Here is a 17253-nt window from a genome sequence, read left to right as displayed (position 1 = left end):
CCCTCCCTATCTCTGTAACCTCCTCCAGCAACTACACCCCTCCCTATCTCTGTAACCTCCTCCAGCCACTACAACCCTCCCTATCCCTGTACTCTCCTCCAGCCCCTACAACACGCCCTATCTCTGACACCTTCTCCAGCCCCCTACAATCCTCCCTATCTCTGTAACCTCCTCCAGCCCCGACAACCCTCCCTATATCTGTAACCTCCTCCAGTCCCCTACACCCCTCCCTATATCTGTAACCTCCTCCAGCCCCAACAAGCCTCCCTATCTCTGTAAATTCCTCCTGCACCTACAACTCTACCTATCTCTGTAACCAACTCCAAACCCCCCATACCGCTCCCTATCTCTGTAACCTCATCCCGTCACCTACAACCATCCCTATCTCTGTAACCTCCTCCAGCCCCTTCAAACCTCCCTATCTCTGTAACCTCCTCCAATCCCCTACAACCCTCCCTATCTCTGTTACCTCCTCCAGCCCCTACAACCCTCCCTATATCTGTAACCACCTCCAGACCCTACACCCCTCCCTATCTCTGTAACCTCCTACAGGCCCTACAACCCTCCTTATCTCTGTAACCTCCACTAGAACCTACTACTCTCCCTATCTCTGTAACATCCACCAGACCCTACAACCCTCCCCATCTCTGTAACCTCCTCCAGCCCCTACACCCCTCCCTATCTCTGTAACCTCCTCCAGCCCTACAACCCTCCCTATCACTGTAACCTCCTCTAGCCCCTACAACCCTCCCTATCTCTGTAAATTCCTCCAGACCTACAACCCTCCCTATCTCTGTACTCTCCTCCAGCCCCTACAACACGCCCTATCTCTGTAACCTCCTCCAGCCCCTACAACCCTCCCTATCTCTGTAACCTCCTCCAGCCCCGACAACCCTCCCTATCTCTGTAACCTCCTCCAGTCCCCTACACCTCTCCCTATCTCTGTAACCTCCTCCAGCCCCAACAACCCTCCCTATCTCTGTAAATTCCTCCTGCACCTAAAACTCTACCTATCACTGTAACCACCTCCAAACCCCCCATACCGCTCCCTATCTCTGTAACCTCATCCCGTCACCTACAACCCTCCCTATCTCTGTAACCTCCTCCAGCCCCTACACCCCTCCCTATCTCTGTAACCTCCTCCAGCCCTACAACCCTCCCTATCACTGTAACCTCCTCCAGCCCCTACAACCCTCCCTATCTCTGTAACCTCCTCCAGTCCTACAACCCTCCCCATCTCTGTAACCTCCTCCAACGACTACAATCCTCCCTATCTCTGTAACCTCCTCCAGCAACTACAACCCTCCCTATCTCTATAACGTCCACCAGCCATTACAACCCTCCCTATCTCTGTAATTTCCTCCAGCCCCTACAACACGCCCTATCGCTGTAACCTCCTCCAGCCCCTACAACCCTCCCTATCTCTGACGCCTTCTCCAGCCCCCTACAATCCTCCCTATCTCTGTAACCTCCTCCAGCCCCGACAACCCTCCGTATCACTGTAACCTCCTCCAGTCCCATACACCCCTCCCTATCTCTGTAACCTCCTCCAGCCCCAACAACCCTCCCAATCTCTGCAACTTCTTCCTGCACCTACAACTCTACCTATCTCTGTAACCACCTCCAAACCCCCCATACCCCTCCCTATCTCTGTAACCTCATCCCGTCCCCTACAACCCTACCTATCTCTGTAACCTCCTCCAGCCCCTACAAACCTCCCTATCTCTGTAACCTCCTCCAATCCACTACAACCCTCCCTATCTCTGTAACCTCCTCCAGCCCCTACAAACCTCCCTATCTCTGTAACCTCCTCCAGCCCTACAACCCTCCCTATCTCTGTAACCTCCTCTAGCCCCTACAACTCTCCCTATCTCTGTAGGCTCCTCCAGACCCCTACACCCCTCCCTGTCTCTGTAACCTCCTTCAGCCCTACAACCCTCCCTATCTCTGTTACCTCCTCCAGCCCCTACAAACCTCCCTATCTCTGTAACCTACTCCAGCAACTACAACCCTCGCTATCTCTGTAAACTCCTCCAGCTCCAACACCCCTCCCTATCTCTGTAAACTCCTGCAGCATCTACAACCTTCCCTATCTCTGTAACCTCCTCTAGTCCCTACAACCCTCCCTATCTCTGTAACCTCCGCCAGCCCCTACAACCATCCTTATCTCTGAAACTTCCACCAGACCCTAAAAAACTCCCTATCTCTGTAACCTCCTCCAGCCCCTACAACCCTCCCAATATCTGTAACCACCTCCAGCCCCTACACCCCTCTCTATCTCTGTAACCTCCTACAGGCCCTACAACCCTCCTTATCTCTGTAACCTCCACTAGAACCTACAACCCTCCCCATCTCTGTAACCTCCTCCAGCCCCTACACCCCTCCCTATCTCTGTAACCTCCTCCAGCCCTACAACCCTCCCTATCACTGTAACCTCCTCCAGCCCCTACAACCCTCCCTATCTCTGTAACCTCCTCCAGTCCTACAACCCTCCCTATCTCTGATACCTCCTCCAGCCCCTACAACCCTCACCATCTCTGTAACCTCCTCCAACGACTACAATCCTCCCTATCTCTGTAACCTCCACCAGAACCTACAACCCTCCCTATCTCTGTAAGCTCCTTCAGCCCCTACAACCCTCCCCATCTCTGAAAACTCCACCAGCCCCTACACCGCTCCCTATCTCTGTAACCTCCTCCAGCACCTACAACCCTCCCTATCTCTGTAACCTCCTCCAGCAACTACAACCCTCCCTATCTCTGTAACCTCCTCCAGCCACTACAACCCTCCCTATCTCTGTAATCTCCTCCAGCCCCTACAACAAGCCCTATCTCTGTAACCTCCTCCAGCCCCTACAACCCTCCATATCTCTGACACCTTCTCCAGCCCCCTACAATCCTCCCTATCTCTGTACCCTCCTCCAGCCCCGACAACCCTCCCTATCTCTGTAACCTCCTCCAGTCCCCTACACCCCTCCCTATTTCTGTAACCTCCTCCAGCCCCAACAACCCTCACTATCTCTGTAACTTCCTCCTGCACCTACAACTCTCCCTATCTCTGTAACCAACTCCAAACCCCCCATACCCCTCCCTATCTCTGTAACCTCCTCCAATCCCCTACAAACCTCCCTATCTCTGTAACCTCCTCCAGCCCCTACAAACCTCCCTATCTCTGTAACCTCCTCCAGCCCTACAACCCTCCCTATCTCTGTAACCTCCTCCAGCCCCAACAACTCTCCCTATCTCTGTAAGCTCCTCCAGACCCCTACACCCCTCCCTGTCTCTGTAACCTCCTTCAGCCCTACAACCCTCCCTATCTCTGTTACCTCCTCCAGCCCCTACAACCCTCTCATCTCAGTAACCTCCTCCAGCAACTACAACCCTCCCTATCTCTGTAAACTCCTCCAGCCAGTACAACCCTCCCTATGTCTGTAATCTCCTCCAGCCCCTACAACCCGCTCTATCTCTGCAAACTCCTCCAGTACCCTACACCCCTCCCTATCTCTGTAACCTCCTCCAGCCCCAACAACCCTCCCTATCTCTGTAAATTCCTCCTGCACCTACAACTCTCCCTATCTCTGTAACCACCTCCAACACCCCCATAACCCTCCCTATCTCTGTACCTCCTCCCGTCCCCAACAACACTCCCTATCTATGTAACCTCCTCCAGCCTCTACAAACCACCCTATCTCTGTTACCACCTCCAATCCCATATAACACTCCCTATCTCTGTAACCTGCTCCAGTCCCCTACACCCCTCCCTATCTCTGTAACATGCTCCAGCCCCTAAACCCTCCCTATCTCTGACACCTTCTCCAGCCCCCTACAATCCTCCCTATCTCTTTAACCTCCTCCAGCCCCGACAACCCTCCCTATCGCTGTAACCTCCTCCAGTCCCCTGCACCCCTCCCTATCTCTGTAACCTCCTCCAGCCACAACAACCCTCCCTATCTCTGTAAATTCCTCCTGCACCTACAAATCTCCCTATCTCTGTAACCACCTCCAAACCCCCCATACCCCTCCCTATCTCTGTAACCTCATCACGTCCCCTTCAACCCTACCTATCTCTGTAACCTCCTCCAGCCCCTACAAACCTCCCTATCTCTGTAACCGCCTCCAATCCCCTACAACCCTCCCTATCTCTGTAACCTCCTCCAGCCCCTACAAACCTCCCTATCTCTGTAACCTCCTCCAGCCCTACAACCCTCCCTATCTCTGTAACCTCCTCCAGCCCCTACAACTCTCCCTATCTCTGTAAGCTCCTCCAGACCCGTACACCCCTCCCTGTCTCTGTAACCTCCTTCAGCCCTACAACCCTCCCTATCTCTGTTACCGCCTCCAGCCCCTACAACCCTCCCTATCTCTGTAACCTCCTCCTGCAACTACAACCCTCCCTATCTCCGTAAACTCCTCAAGCCACTACAACACTCCCTATCTCTGTAATCTCCTCCAGCCCCTACAACCCGCCCTATCTCTGTAAACTCCTCAAGTACCCTACACCCCTCCCTATCTCTGTAACCTCCTCCAGCCCCAACAACCCTCCCTATCTCTGTAACTTCCTCCTGCACCTACAACTCTCCCTATCTCTGTAACCACCTCCAACCCCCCCATAACCCTCCCTATCTCTGTAACCTCCTCCCGTCCCCTACAACCCTCCCTATCTATGTAACCTCCTCCAGCCTCTACAAACCACCCTATCTCTGTTACCACCTCCAATCCCATACAACACTCCCTATCTCTGTAACCTCCTCCAGCCCTACAACCCTCCCTATCTCTGTAACCTCCTCCAGCCCCTACAACTCTCCCTATCTCTAAAAGCTCCTCCAGACCCCTACACCCCTCCCTATCTCTGTTTCCTCCTCCAGCCCCTGCAACGCTCTCTCTCTCCGTAACCTCCTCCAGCACTACAACCCTCCATATCTCTGTTACCTCCTCCAGCCCCTACAACCCTCCCTATCTCTGTAACCTCCTCCATCCCCTACAACTCTAACCTGTCTCTGTAACCTCCACCAGACCCTACAACGCTCCCTATCTCTGTAACCTCCTCCAGCCCCTACAACCCTCCCTATCTCTGTAACGTCCTCCAGCCCCTACAACGCTCCCTATCTCTGTAACCTCCTACAGACCCTACATCCCTGCCTATCTCTGTAACCTCCTCCTGCCCCTACAACCCTCCCTATCTCTGTCACCTCCTCCAGCCCATAAAACCCTCCCTATCTCTGCAACCTCCTCCAGTCCCTACAACCCTCCATATCTCTGTAACCTCCTCCAGCCCCTACAACCCTCCCTATCCCTGTAACCTCGCCAGCTGCTACTCCCTTCCCTACATCTGTAACCTCCTGCAGCCCCTACAATCCTCCCTATCTCTGTAACCTCCTCCAGACCCTACATCCCTCCCTATCTCTGTAACCTCCTCCAGCCCCTACAAACCTCCCTATCTCTGAAAACACCTCCAGCCCCTACACCCCTCCCTCTCTCTGTAACCTCCTCCAGAACGTACAACCCTCCCTATCTCTGTAACCTCCTCCAGCCCCTACAACCATCCCTATCTCTGTTACATCCTCCAGCCCCTACAACCCTCCCTATCTCTGTAACCACCTCCAGCTCCTAGACCCCTTTCTATCTCTGTAAGCTCCTCCAGCACCAACACCCCTCCCTAACTCTGTAACCTCCTACATCCACAACACCCCTCCTTATCTCTGTAACCTCCAGCAGCCTCTACAACCCTCCCTATCTCTGTAGCATCCTCCAGACCCTACAACCCTCCCTATCTCTGTAAAATCCGCCAGCCCCTACAAACCTCCTTATCTCTTTATCTTCCACCAGACCCTACAACCCTCCCTATCTCTGTTACCTCCTCCAGCCCCTACAACCCTCCCTATATCTGTAACCTCCTCCAGCCCCTACACCCCTCCCTATCTCTGTAACCTCCTACAGCCCCTACAACACTCCTTATCTCTGTAACCTCCACCAGAACCTACTACTCTCCCTATTTCTGTAACCTCCTCCAGTCCCTACACCCCTCCCTATCTCTGTAACCTCCTCCAGCCCTACAACCCTCCCTATCTCGGTAACCTCCTCCAGTCCCTACAACCCTCCCTATCTCTGTAACCGCCTCCAGTCCTACAACATTCCCTATCTCTGTTACCTCCTCCAGCCCCTACAACCCTCCCTATCTAAGTAACATCCTCCAGCCCCTAGTACCCTCCCTATCTCTGTAAACACCTCCAGCTGCTACACCCCTCCCTATCTCTGTAAGCTCCTCCAGCCCAAACACCCCTCCCTATCTCTGTAACCTCCTACATCCACTACACACCTCCTTATCTCTGTAACCTCCTGCAGCCTCTACAACCTTCCCTATCTCTGTACCCTCCTCCAGTCCCTACAACCCTCCCTATCTCTGTAACCTCCGCCAGCCCCTACAAACCGACTTATCTCTGTAACTTCCACCAGACCCTACAAACTTCCCTATCTCTGTTACCTACTCCAGCCCCTACACCCCTCCCTATCTCTGTAACCTCCTACAGCCCCAACAACCCACCTTATCTCTGTAACCTCCACTAGAACCTACTACCCTCCCTATCTCTGTAACCTCCACCAGACCCTACAATCCTCCCCGTCACTGTAACCACCTCCAGCACCAACACCCCTCCCTATCTCTGTACCCTCCTCCAGCCCTACAACCCTCCCTATCTCTGTAACCTCCTCCAGCCCCTACAACTCTCCCTATCTCTGTAACCTCCTCCAGTCCTACAACCTTCCCTATCTCTGTTACCTCCTCCAGCCCCTACAACCCTCCCTATCTCTGTAACCTCCTCCAGCCCCTACAATCCTCCCTATCTCTGTAACCTCCACCAGACCCTACAACCCTCCCTATCTCTGTAAGCTCCTTCAGCCCCTACACCCCTCCCCATCTCTGTAACCTCCACCAGCCCCTACACCGCTCCCTATCTCTGTAACCTCCTCCAGCCCCTACAACCCTCCCTATCTCTGTAACCTCCTCCAGCCCCAACATCCCTCCCTATCTCTGTAACTTGCTCCTGCACCTACAACTCTCCCTATCTCTGTAACCACCTCCAGCCACCCAACACCCCTCCCTATCTCTGTAACCTCCTCCAGCCCCTACAATCCTCCCTATCTCTGTAACCTCCACCAGACCCTACAACCCTCCCTATCTCTGTAAGCTCCTTCAGCCCCTACACCCCTCCCCATCTCTGTAACCTCCTCCAGCCCCTACAACCCTCCCTATATCTGTAACCTCCTCCAGCCCCTACAAACCTCCCTATCTCTGTAACCTCCTCCAGCCCCTACAAACCTCCCTATCTCTGTAACCTCCTCCAATCCCCTACAAACCTCACTATCTCTGTAACCTCCTCCAGCCCCTACAAACCTCCATATCTCTGTAACCTCCTCCAGCCGTACAAACCTCCCTATCTCTGTAACCTCCTCCAGCCCCTACAACTCTCCCTATCTCTGTAAGCTCCTCCAGACCCCTACAACCCTCCCTATCTCTGTAACCTGCTCCAGCCCCTACAACCCTCCCTATCTCTGTAACCTCCTCCAGCCCTACAACCCTCCCTATCTCTGTTACCTCCTCCAGCCCCTACAATCCTCCCTATCTCTGTAACCTTCTCCAGCAACTACAACCCTCCCTATCTCTGTAACCTCCTTCAGCCCCTACACCCCTCCCCATCTCTGTAACCTCCACCAGCCCGTACACCGCTCCCTCTCTCTGTAACCTCCTCCAGCCCCTACAACCCTCCCTATCTCTGTAACCTCCTCCAATCCCCTACAACCCTCCCTATCTCTGTAACCTCCTCCAACCCCTACAAACCTCCCTATCTCTGTAACCTCATCCAGCCCCAACAGCCCTCCCTATCTCTGTAACTTCCTCCAGTCCCTTACAACCCTCCCTATCTCTGTAACCTCCTCCAGCCCCTGCAAACCTCCCTATCTCTGTAACCTCCTCCAGTCCTACAAACTTCCCTATCTCTGTTACCTCCTCCATCCCCTACAACCCTCCCTATCTCTGTAACCTCCTCTAGCCCCTACAACCCTCCCTATATCTGTAAGCTCCTCCAGCCCCTACACCCCTCCCTATCTCTGTAACCTCCTCCAGCCCTACAACCCTCCCTATCTCTGTAACCTCCTCCAGCCCCTACAAACCTCGCTATCTCTGTAACCTCCTCCAATCCCCTACAAACCACACTATCTCTGTAACCTCCTCTAGCCCCTACAAACCTCCCTATCTCTGTAACCTCCTCCAGCCCCACAACCCTCCCTATCTCTGTAACCTCCTCGAGCCCCTACAACTCTTCCTATCTCTGTAAGCTCCTCCAGACCCCTACAACCCTCCCTATCTCTGTTACCTCCTCCAGCCCCTACAACCCTCCCTATCTCTGTAACCTCCTCCAGTCCACTACAACCCTCCCTATCTCTGTAACCTCCTCCAGCCCCTACAACGCTCTCTCTCTGTAACCTCCTCCAGCCCTACAACCCTCCCTATCTCTGTTACCTCCTCCAGCCCCTACAACCCTCCCTATCTATGTTACCTCCACCAGACCCTACAACCCGCCCTATCTCTGTAACCTTCTCCAGCCCTACAATCCTCTCTATTTCTGTTACTTCCTCCAGCCCCTACAATCCTCCCTTTCTCTGTAACCTCGTCCAGCCCCTACAAACCTCCCTATCTCTGTAACCTCCTCCAGCACCTACAACCCTCCCTATCTCTGTAACCTCCTACAGACCCTACATCCCTCCCTATCTCTGTAACCTCCTCCTGCCCCTACAACCCTCCCTAACTCTGTCACCTCCTCCAGCCCATAAAACCCTCCCTATCTCTGTAACCTCCTCCAGCCCCTACACCCCTCCCTCTCTCTGTAACCTCCTACAGCGCCTACAACCCTCCCTATCTCTGTAACCTCCTCCAGAACCTACATCCCTCCCTATCTCTGTAACCTCCTCCAGCCCCTAAACCCCTCCCTCTCTCTGTAACCTCCTCCAGACCCCTACAACCCTCCCTATCTCTGTAACCTCCTCCAGCCCCTACAACCCTCCCTATCTCTGTCACCTCCTCCAGCCCTTACACCGCTCCCTAACTCTGTAATCCCCTCCAACCCCCTACAACCCTCCCTATCTCTGTAACTCCTCCAGCCCCTACAACCCTCCCTATCTCTGTAAAATTGTCCAGCCCCTACATCCCTCCTTATCTCTGTAACCTGCTCCAGCCCCTACACCGCTCCCTATCTCTGTAACCTCCTCCAGCCCCTACACCCCTCCCTATCTCTGTAACCTCCTCCAGCCCCTACAACTCTCCCTACCTCTGTAAACTGTCCCATACCCTGCACCCCTCGCTATCTCTGAAACCTCCTCCAGTCCCCTACAACCCTCTTTATCTCTGTAACATCCACCAGCCCCTACAAACCTCACTATCTCAGTAACATCCTCCAACCCCTAGTACCCTCCCTATCTCTGTAACCACCTCCAGCTCCTAGACCCCTCCCTATCTCTGTAAGCTACTCCAGCCTCAACACCCCTCCCTAACTCTGTAACCTCCTACATCCACGACACCCCTCCTTATCTCTGTAACCTCCTGCAGCCTCTAGAACCTTCCCTATCTCTGTACCCTCCTCCAGTCCCTACAACCCTCCCTATCTCTGTTACCTCCTCCAGCCCCTACAACCCTGCCTATCTCTGTAACCTCCTCCAGCCCCTACAACCCTCCCTATCACTGTAACCTCCTCCAGCCCCTACAACCCTCCCTATCTCTGTAACCTCCTCCAGCACCTACAACCCTCCCTATCCCTGTTACCTCCTCCAGCCCCTACAACCCTCCCCATATCTGTAACCTCCTCCAGCCCCTACAACCCTCCCTATCTCTGTAACCTCCTACAGCCCCTACATCCCTCCATATCTCTGTAACCTCCAGCAGAACTTACTACCATCCCTATCTCTGTAACCTCCACCAGACCCTACAACCTTCCCCATCTCTGTAACCTCCTCCAGTCCCCTACACCCCTCCCTATCTCTGTAACCTCCTCCAGCCCTACAACCCTCCCTATCTCTGTAACCTCCTCCAGCCCCTACAACCCTCCCTATCTCTGTAACCGCCTCCAGTCCTACAACCTTCCCTATCTCTGCTACCTCCTCCAGCCCCTAGTACCCTCCCTATCTCTGTAACCACCTCCAGCTCCTACACCCCTCCCTATCTCTGTAAGCTCCTCCAGCCCCAACACCCCACCCTATCTCTGTAACCTCCTACATCCACTACACCCTTCCTTATCTCTGTAAACTCCTGCAGCCTCTACATCCTTCCCTATCTCTGTACCCTCCTCCAGTCCCTACAACCCTCCCTATCTCTGTAACCTCCGCCAGCCCCTACAAACCGACTTATCTCTGTAACTTCCACCAGACAATACAACCCTCCCTATCTCTGTTACCTCCTCCAGCCCCTACAACCCTCCCTATATCTGTAACCTCCTCCAGCCCCTACACCCCTCCCTATCTCTGTAACCTCCTACAGCCCCTACAACCCACCTTATCTCTGTAACCTCCACTAGAACCTACTACACTCCCTATCTCTGTAACCTCCACCAGACCCTACAACCCTCCCCATCTCTGTAACCTCCTCCAGCCCCTACAATCCTCCCTATCTCTGTAACCTCCTCCAGCCCCTACAATCCTCCCTATCTCTGTAACCTCCTCCAGCCCCTACAATCCTCCCTATCGCTGTAACCTTCACCAGACCCTACAAACCTCCTTATCTCTGTAACCTCCTTCAGCCCCTACACCCCTCCCCATCTCTGTAACCTCCACCAGCCCGTACACCGCTCCCTCTCTCTGTAACCTCCTCCAGCCCCTACAACCCTCCCTATCTCTGTAACCTCCTCCAGCCCCAACATCCCTCCCTATCTCTGTAACTTGCTCCTGCACCTACACCTCTCCCTATCTCTGTAACCACCTCCAGCCACCCAACACCCCTCCCTATCTCTGTAACCTCCTCCAATCCCCTACAACCCTCCCTATCTCTGTAACCTCCTCCAACCCCTACAAACCTCCCTATCTCTGTAACCTCATCCAGCCCCAACAGCCCTCCCTATCTCTGTAACTTCCTCCAGTCCCTTACAACCCTCCCTATCTCTGTAACCTCCTCCAGCCCCTGCAAACCTCCCTATCTCTGTAACCTCCTCCAGTCCTACAAACTTCCCTATCTCTGTTACCTCCTCCATCCCCTACAACCCTCCCTATCTCTGTAACCTCCTCTAGCCCCTACAACCCTCCCTATATCTGTAAGCTCCTCCAGCCCCTACACCCCTCCCTATCTCTGTAACCTCCTCCAGCCTTACAACCCTCCCTATCTCTGTAACCTCCTCCAGCCCCTACAACCCTCCCTATCTCTGTAACCGCCTACAGCCCCTACAACCTCCCTATCTCTTTACCTCCACTAGAACCTACAACCCTCCCTATCTAAGTAACATCCTCCAGCCCCTAGTACCCTCCCTATCTCTGTAACCACCTCCAGCTCCTACACCCCTCCCTATCTCTGTAAGCTCCTCCAGCCCCAACACCCCTCCCTATCTCTGCAACCTACTACATCCACTACACCCCTCCTTATCTCTGTAACCTCCTGCAGCCTCTACAACCTTCCCTATCTCTGTACCCTCCTCCAGTCCCTACAACCCTCCCTATATCTGTAACCTCCTCCAGCCCCTACACCCCTCCCTATCTCTGTAACCTCCTACAGCCCCTACAACCCACCTTATCTCTGTAACCTCCACTAGAACCTACTACCCTCCCTATCTCTGTAACCTCCACCAGACCCTACAACCCTCCCCATCTCTGTAACCTCCTCCAGCCCCTACACCCCTCCCTATCTCTGTAACCGCCTCCAGTCCTACAAACTTCCTTATCTCTTTTACCTCCTCCAGCCCCTACACCCCTCCCTATCTCTGTAACCTCCTACAGCCCCTACATCCCACCTTATCTCTGTAACCTCCACTAGAACCTACTACCCTCCCTATCTCTGTAACCTCCTCCAGCCCCTACACCCCTCCCTATCTCTGTAACCTCCTCCAGCCCTACAACCCTCCCTATCTCTGTAACCTCCTCCAGCCCCTACAACTCTCCCTATCTCTGTAACCTCCTCCAGTCCTACAACCTTCCCTATCTCTGTTACCTCCTCCAGCCCCTACAACCCTCCCCATCTCTGTAACCTCCACCAGCCCCTACACCGCTCCCTATCTCTGTAACCTCCTCCAGCCCCTACACCCTCCCTATCTCTGTAACCTCCTCCAGCCCCAACATTCCTCCCTATCTCTGTAACTTGCTCCTGCACCTACAACTCTCCCTATCTCTGTAACCACCTCCAGCCACCCAACACCCCTCCCTATCTCTGTAACCTCCTCCAGTCCCCTACAACCCTCCCTATCTCTGTAACCTCCTCCAACCCCTACAAACCTCCCTATCTCTGTAACCTCATCCAGCCCCAACAGCCCTCCCTATCTCTGTAACTTTCTCCAGTCCCCTACAACCCTCCCTATCTCTGTAACCTCCTCCAACCCCTACAAACCTCCCTATCTCTGTAACCTCCTCCAGCCCTACAAACCTCCCTATCTGTTACCTCCTCCAGCCCCTACAACGCTCCCTATCTCTGTAACTCCTCCAGACCCCTACATACCTCCCTGTCTCTGTAACCTCCTTCAACCCTATAAACCCTCCCTATCTCTGTTACCTCCTCCAGCCCCTACAACCCTCCCTATCTCTGTAACCTCCTCCAGTCCCCTACACCCCTCCCTATCTCTGTAACCTCCTCCAGTCCCTACAACCCTTCCTATCTCTGTTACGTCCTCCAGCCCCTGCAACGCTCTCTCTCTCTGTTACCTCCTCCAGCCCCTACAACCCTCCCTATCTCTGTAACCTCCTCCAGCCCCTACAACTCTCCCTGTCTCTGTGACCTCCACCAGACCCTACAACACTCCCTATCTCTTTAACCTCCTCCAGCCCTACAACCCTCTCTATCTCTGTTACTTCCTCCAGCCCCTACAACACTCCCTATCTCTGTAACCTCCTCCAGCCCCTACATCCCTCCCTATCTCTGTAACCTCCTCCAGTCCCTACATCCCTCCCTATCTCTGTAACCTCCTCCAGCCCCTACACCCTTCCCTATCTCTGACACCTCCTCCAGCTCCTACAACCCACCCTATCTCTGTAACCTCCTCCAGCCTCTACGACCCTCCCTATCTCTGTAACCTCCTCCAGCCCATACAACCCACCCTTCTCTGTAACCTCCTCCAGCCTCTACGACCCTCCCTATCTCTGTAACCTCCTCCAGCCCATACAACCCTCCCTATCTCTGTTAACCCCTATAACAGGTGAATGGGGGCAATCGGGTGGAGTGACGCCTTTACCTGTTGAGCAGCTGCTGCATGAAGCTACTGGTTTCCTCCACTCTGTCACCAACCGGGGCAGCCGCCTCCTCCTCCGCCTCCTCCTCCTCCTCCTCCTCCTTCTCCTCGTTCTCCCTCGAGCCGACCACCTGAGTGCCCGGCGTCTCCCCGCCGTCTGGAGGGAGGCTCCTCTTGGCCTCTCGGTCCCTGTGCGGCCTCCTGCGGCCCGGGGTCTGGGCTGCCCTCCCTTCCCCGGCGGGTCCGGCCTGCTCCTTCCTGCCCAGCCCCACGGCCGGGAGTTTGCTCCGGTGGAACCCGAACCAGGTGGCCAGGGAGGAGGGGCCGTTGTTGCCACCCCCGCTGCCGCTGCTGGCGCCCCCGACCGGGGCCTTGGGCTGCTTGCCCACTCCGGCCTGCAGCCTCAGCCTCCTCATGTTCTCCTCGATCCCCCTCATCACCTTCTCCTCGATGGTGGAGGGGGCAGGCTGGAGGTGGGCCTGCTGGCCGGGGAGCCGGCCGGGGCCCCTCCAGCCCTGGTGGGCCGGGGACCTGGGCCTGGGGCCCCCCTTGGGGCCGCCTCCCCCCCGGCAGGGCAGCCTCCCCGGGGAGACCGGGGCCCTGGGGTGGCTGGGCTGCTTCCGGAGGGCCTGAGGCTGAGACAGGGCCTGGGACTGGGCCTGAGGCTGGGATTGGGCCTGGAGATGGGCCTGGGGCTGGGATTGGGCCTGGAGATGGGCCTGAGGCTGGGATTGGGCCTGGAGATGGGCCTGAGGCTGGGATTGGGCCTGGAGATGGGCCTGAGGCTGGGTTTGGGCCTGGAGATGGGCCGGAGGCTGGGATTGGGCCTGGAGATGGGCCGGAGGCTGGGTTTGGGCCTGGAGATGGGCCGGGGGCTGGGATTGGGCCTGGAGATGGGCCGGAGGCTGGGATTGGGCCTGGAGATGGGCCGGAGGCTGGGATTGGGCCTGGAGATGGGCCTGGGGCTGGGATTGGGCCTGGAGATGGGCCGGGGGCTGGGATTGGGCCTGGAGATGGGCCGGAGGCTGGGATTGGGCCTGGAGATGGGCCTGAGGCTGGGATTGGGCCTGGAGATGGGCCGGAGGCTGGGATTGGGCCTGGAGATGGGCCTGGGGCTGGGATTGGGCCTGGAGATGGGCCTGGGGCTGGGATTGGGCCTGGAGATGGGCCGGAGGCTGGGACAGGGCCTGGGACTGGACCGGAGGGGCCAGCCTATGGCTGGGGGGGCCCCGGTTCCGGCTCGCACCGCAGGCCGAGGCCCCGGGGCCTGCAGAGGCCTCGTTGCCGGGGCCCTCCCGGGTCACCCTGAGGGGGGAGGCAGACAGGCCCAGCTCCTTCCTCAGGGAGCGGGGAGACCGGCCGCCCCGGTCCCTCTCCCCGGGCCGGGGCCCGGGCCTGCAGGCCGGGCGGGGGTCCGGTTCCGCCGGGGCCGGGGTCTTCTCTCTCCAGCCCGGGAGCCGGCTCCACGAGGCCCTGGAAGGCTGAGGGCTGAGCCCGAGGAGGAGGCCCGGGCCCAGGGCGCCAGGCTCGCCTGCGCCGGCCAGCCGGGGGGGAGGCGGGCAGAGGGGCCCGGCCTGGCAGCCGGGGCTGGGGGGCAGGCCGCGAGCCTGGGCCCCGCCGCTGGGTTCGGGAGGCCGGCGCCGGGGGCCCGGGAGTCGGCCCAGCGAGTTGGCCTCCTTCAGCTTCTTCAGCACCTCCAGGATGTGGCTCCCGTCCCTGAAAAGGTCAGGGGGAGACTCAGCAGCCAGGCGTGGGGCGTCCGGGGGGCAAGAGGCGGGAGCCGGGGGGCAAGACTCTCGATTGGGGGTCGTGGGCCCTCCGCATCCTGTCTGGGGGAAACAGAGAGAGAGGAGACAAGATTAGGAACAGGAGTCACTCTCCACCTCCCTCCCCTCCTCTCTCACCCTCCTTCCCCCTCCCTCCTTCTCTTCCATACGTCCTTCCTTTCCTCTCTCTCTCCCTCCCTCTCTCCCCTCCACATTTCTCTCCCTCCCTCCCTGTCTCCCCTCCTCCTCTCTCTCTCTCCCTCCCTTCTCCCTCCCTTCTACCTCCCTTTCCCCCTCCTTCTTTCTCTTTCATACGTCCTTCCTTTCCTCTCTCTCTCTCCCTCTCCTCTCTCTCCCTCTCCTCTCTCTCCCCTCCTCCTCTCTCTCCCTCCCTCCCTTCTCCCTCCCTTCCCCCTCCTTCCTTCTCTTTCATACGTCCTTCCTTTCCTCTCTCTCTCTCCCTCCCTCTCCCTCCCTCTCTCCCCTCCACCTCTCTCTCCCCTCCCTCCCTTCTCCCTCCCTCCTTCTCTTCCATACATCCTTCCTTTCCTCTCTCTCTCCCTCCCTCTCTCCCCTCCACATCTTTCTCCCTCCCTCCCCTCTCCCCTCCTCCTCTCTCTCTCTCCCTCCCTCATCCCCTCCTCCTCTCTCTCTCTCTCCCTCCTCCTCTCTCTCCCTCCCCCTCTCTCTCCCTCCCCCCTCCTCCTCTCTCTCTCTCCCTCCCTCTCTCCCCTCCTCCTCCCCTCCCTCCTTCTCTTCCATACATCCTTCCTTCCCTCTCTCTCTCTCTCCGGCCTCCCTCCCCTCCTCTCTCACCCTCCTTCCCCCTCCCTCCTTCTCTTCCATACGTCCTTCCTTTCCTCTCTCTCTCCCTCCCTCTCTCCCCTCCACATTTCTCTCCCTCCCTCCCTTCTACCTCCCTTTCCCCCTCCTTCTTTCTCTTCCATATGTCCTTCCTTTCCTCTCTCTCTCCCTCCCTCCCTCACTCACTCTCTCCCCTCCTCATCTCGCTCCCTCCCTCTCTCCGCTCCACCTCTCTCTCCCTCCCTCCCTTCTCCCTCCTTCTCTTCCATACATCCTTCCTTTCCTCTCTCTCTCTCTCCGGCCTCCCTCCCCTCCTTCTCTATCCCCTCCTTCTCTCTCATACATCCTTCCTTTCCTCCCTCCCTCCGCCCTCTCCCCTCCATCCTCCCTCTCCTCCTTGCCCCTCCATCCCTCTCTCTCCCCCTCCACCCCCCTCCTCCCTCCCCCCTCTCTGTTCCTTTCCACCTTCCCATCCCTCTTTCCAAAGAGCCATCACAGGCAGTGCGGGCCGTAAGGCCTCTTCCTGTACCACTTGGTTCTACCACTGCTACAACTCCCTTTCCCCCCACCCCCTTTTAGACACCGGACAGTCATTGATAGGGGGATTCAGGAGAGACCTCTTGAACCAGGGAATCTCTCAGTAACTGCAGAGCCCAGAATGTTGCCCTGAAGTCCCTGGAGTGGGACTCGAACCCACAACCTTGTGGCTCAGTCCGAGGCAAGAGACGGTGAGATCCACTGAGCCATGACCGACACTGCGCAAATATGAGATCTGCCTTCTGACCGGGAACTGCTCGGCCAAATGCTAATGGACAAAGATTTTAAAAAGGCTCAAGCTGTGTCTGCCTGTAACCCCGAATGAAAGGAACGTTCTGGAAAAGTCCGGGAAGCTGACACCTCGTTATCTCTGAAGAGGCACTGCTGACCCCTGTGGCTGCAGAGATCAAATTCAAAGGGCATGGATACAAAGGCCATCTACGTTTTCTAGGCCAGGCCTGGCCAATGGAGGCTACCAGTCTGCTAGGACAAAGGACCCTGCAACCTCCTTTGAAATTCTTAGTGGTTGAAACATTAACAATCTCAAGAGCCCAGACAAAGGAATATATCCTTTGTCAAAGCCAAAGTGGACAGCTGTGAGTCATTTGACATGACACCCCTTCCTCCCAGTTCAGCTGGAGGGACCTGTAACACTGTCTTGCTGCACTGTCACTCAGTCCGCCATCTTCCATCTAGCAAGCAGCAGCTCTGAACAAGGACTCTGTCCAGGTTTGAGTGCCTGGC

General features: G+C 56.4%; 1 protein-coding gene across 1 annotated transcript in view; it reads right to left on the bottom strand.

The window, feature by feature from the left end:
• The window catches only part of LOC121275093 (nck-associated protein 5-like), a 31508-nt gene extending 18062 nt beyond the window's left edge, over positions 1 to 13446 (bottom strand). The window contains exon 1 of the mRNA XM_041182507.1: positions 13406 to 13446. Coding sequence (XP_041038441.1) covers positions 13406 to 13425 — 20 coding nt within the window. The 5' untranslated portion in view covers positions 13426 to 13446. The remainder of the gene's footprint in view (positions 1 to 13405) is intronic.
• Between the last annotated feature and the right edge of the window lie 3807 nt (positions 13447 to 17253).

The sequence above is a fragment of the Carcharodon carcharias genome (assembly GCF_017639515.1).
Source record: "Carcharodon carcharias isolate sCarCar2 chromosome X unlocalized genomic scaffold, sCarCar2.pri SUPER_X_unloc_2, whole genome shotgun sequence".
Classification (NCBI taxonomy): Eukaryota; Metazoa; Chordata; class Chondrichthyes; order Lamniformes; family Lamnidae; genus Carcharodon; species Carcharodon carcharias.
This window is presented reverse-complemented; position numbering and strand designations above follow the sequence as displayed.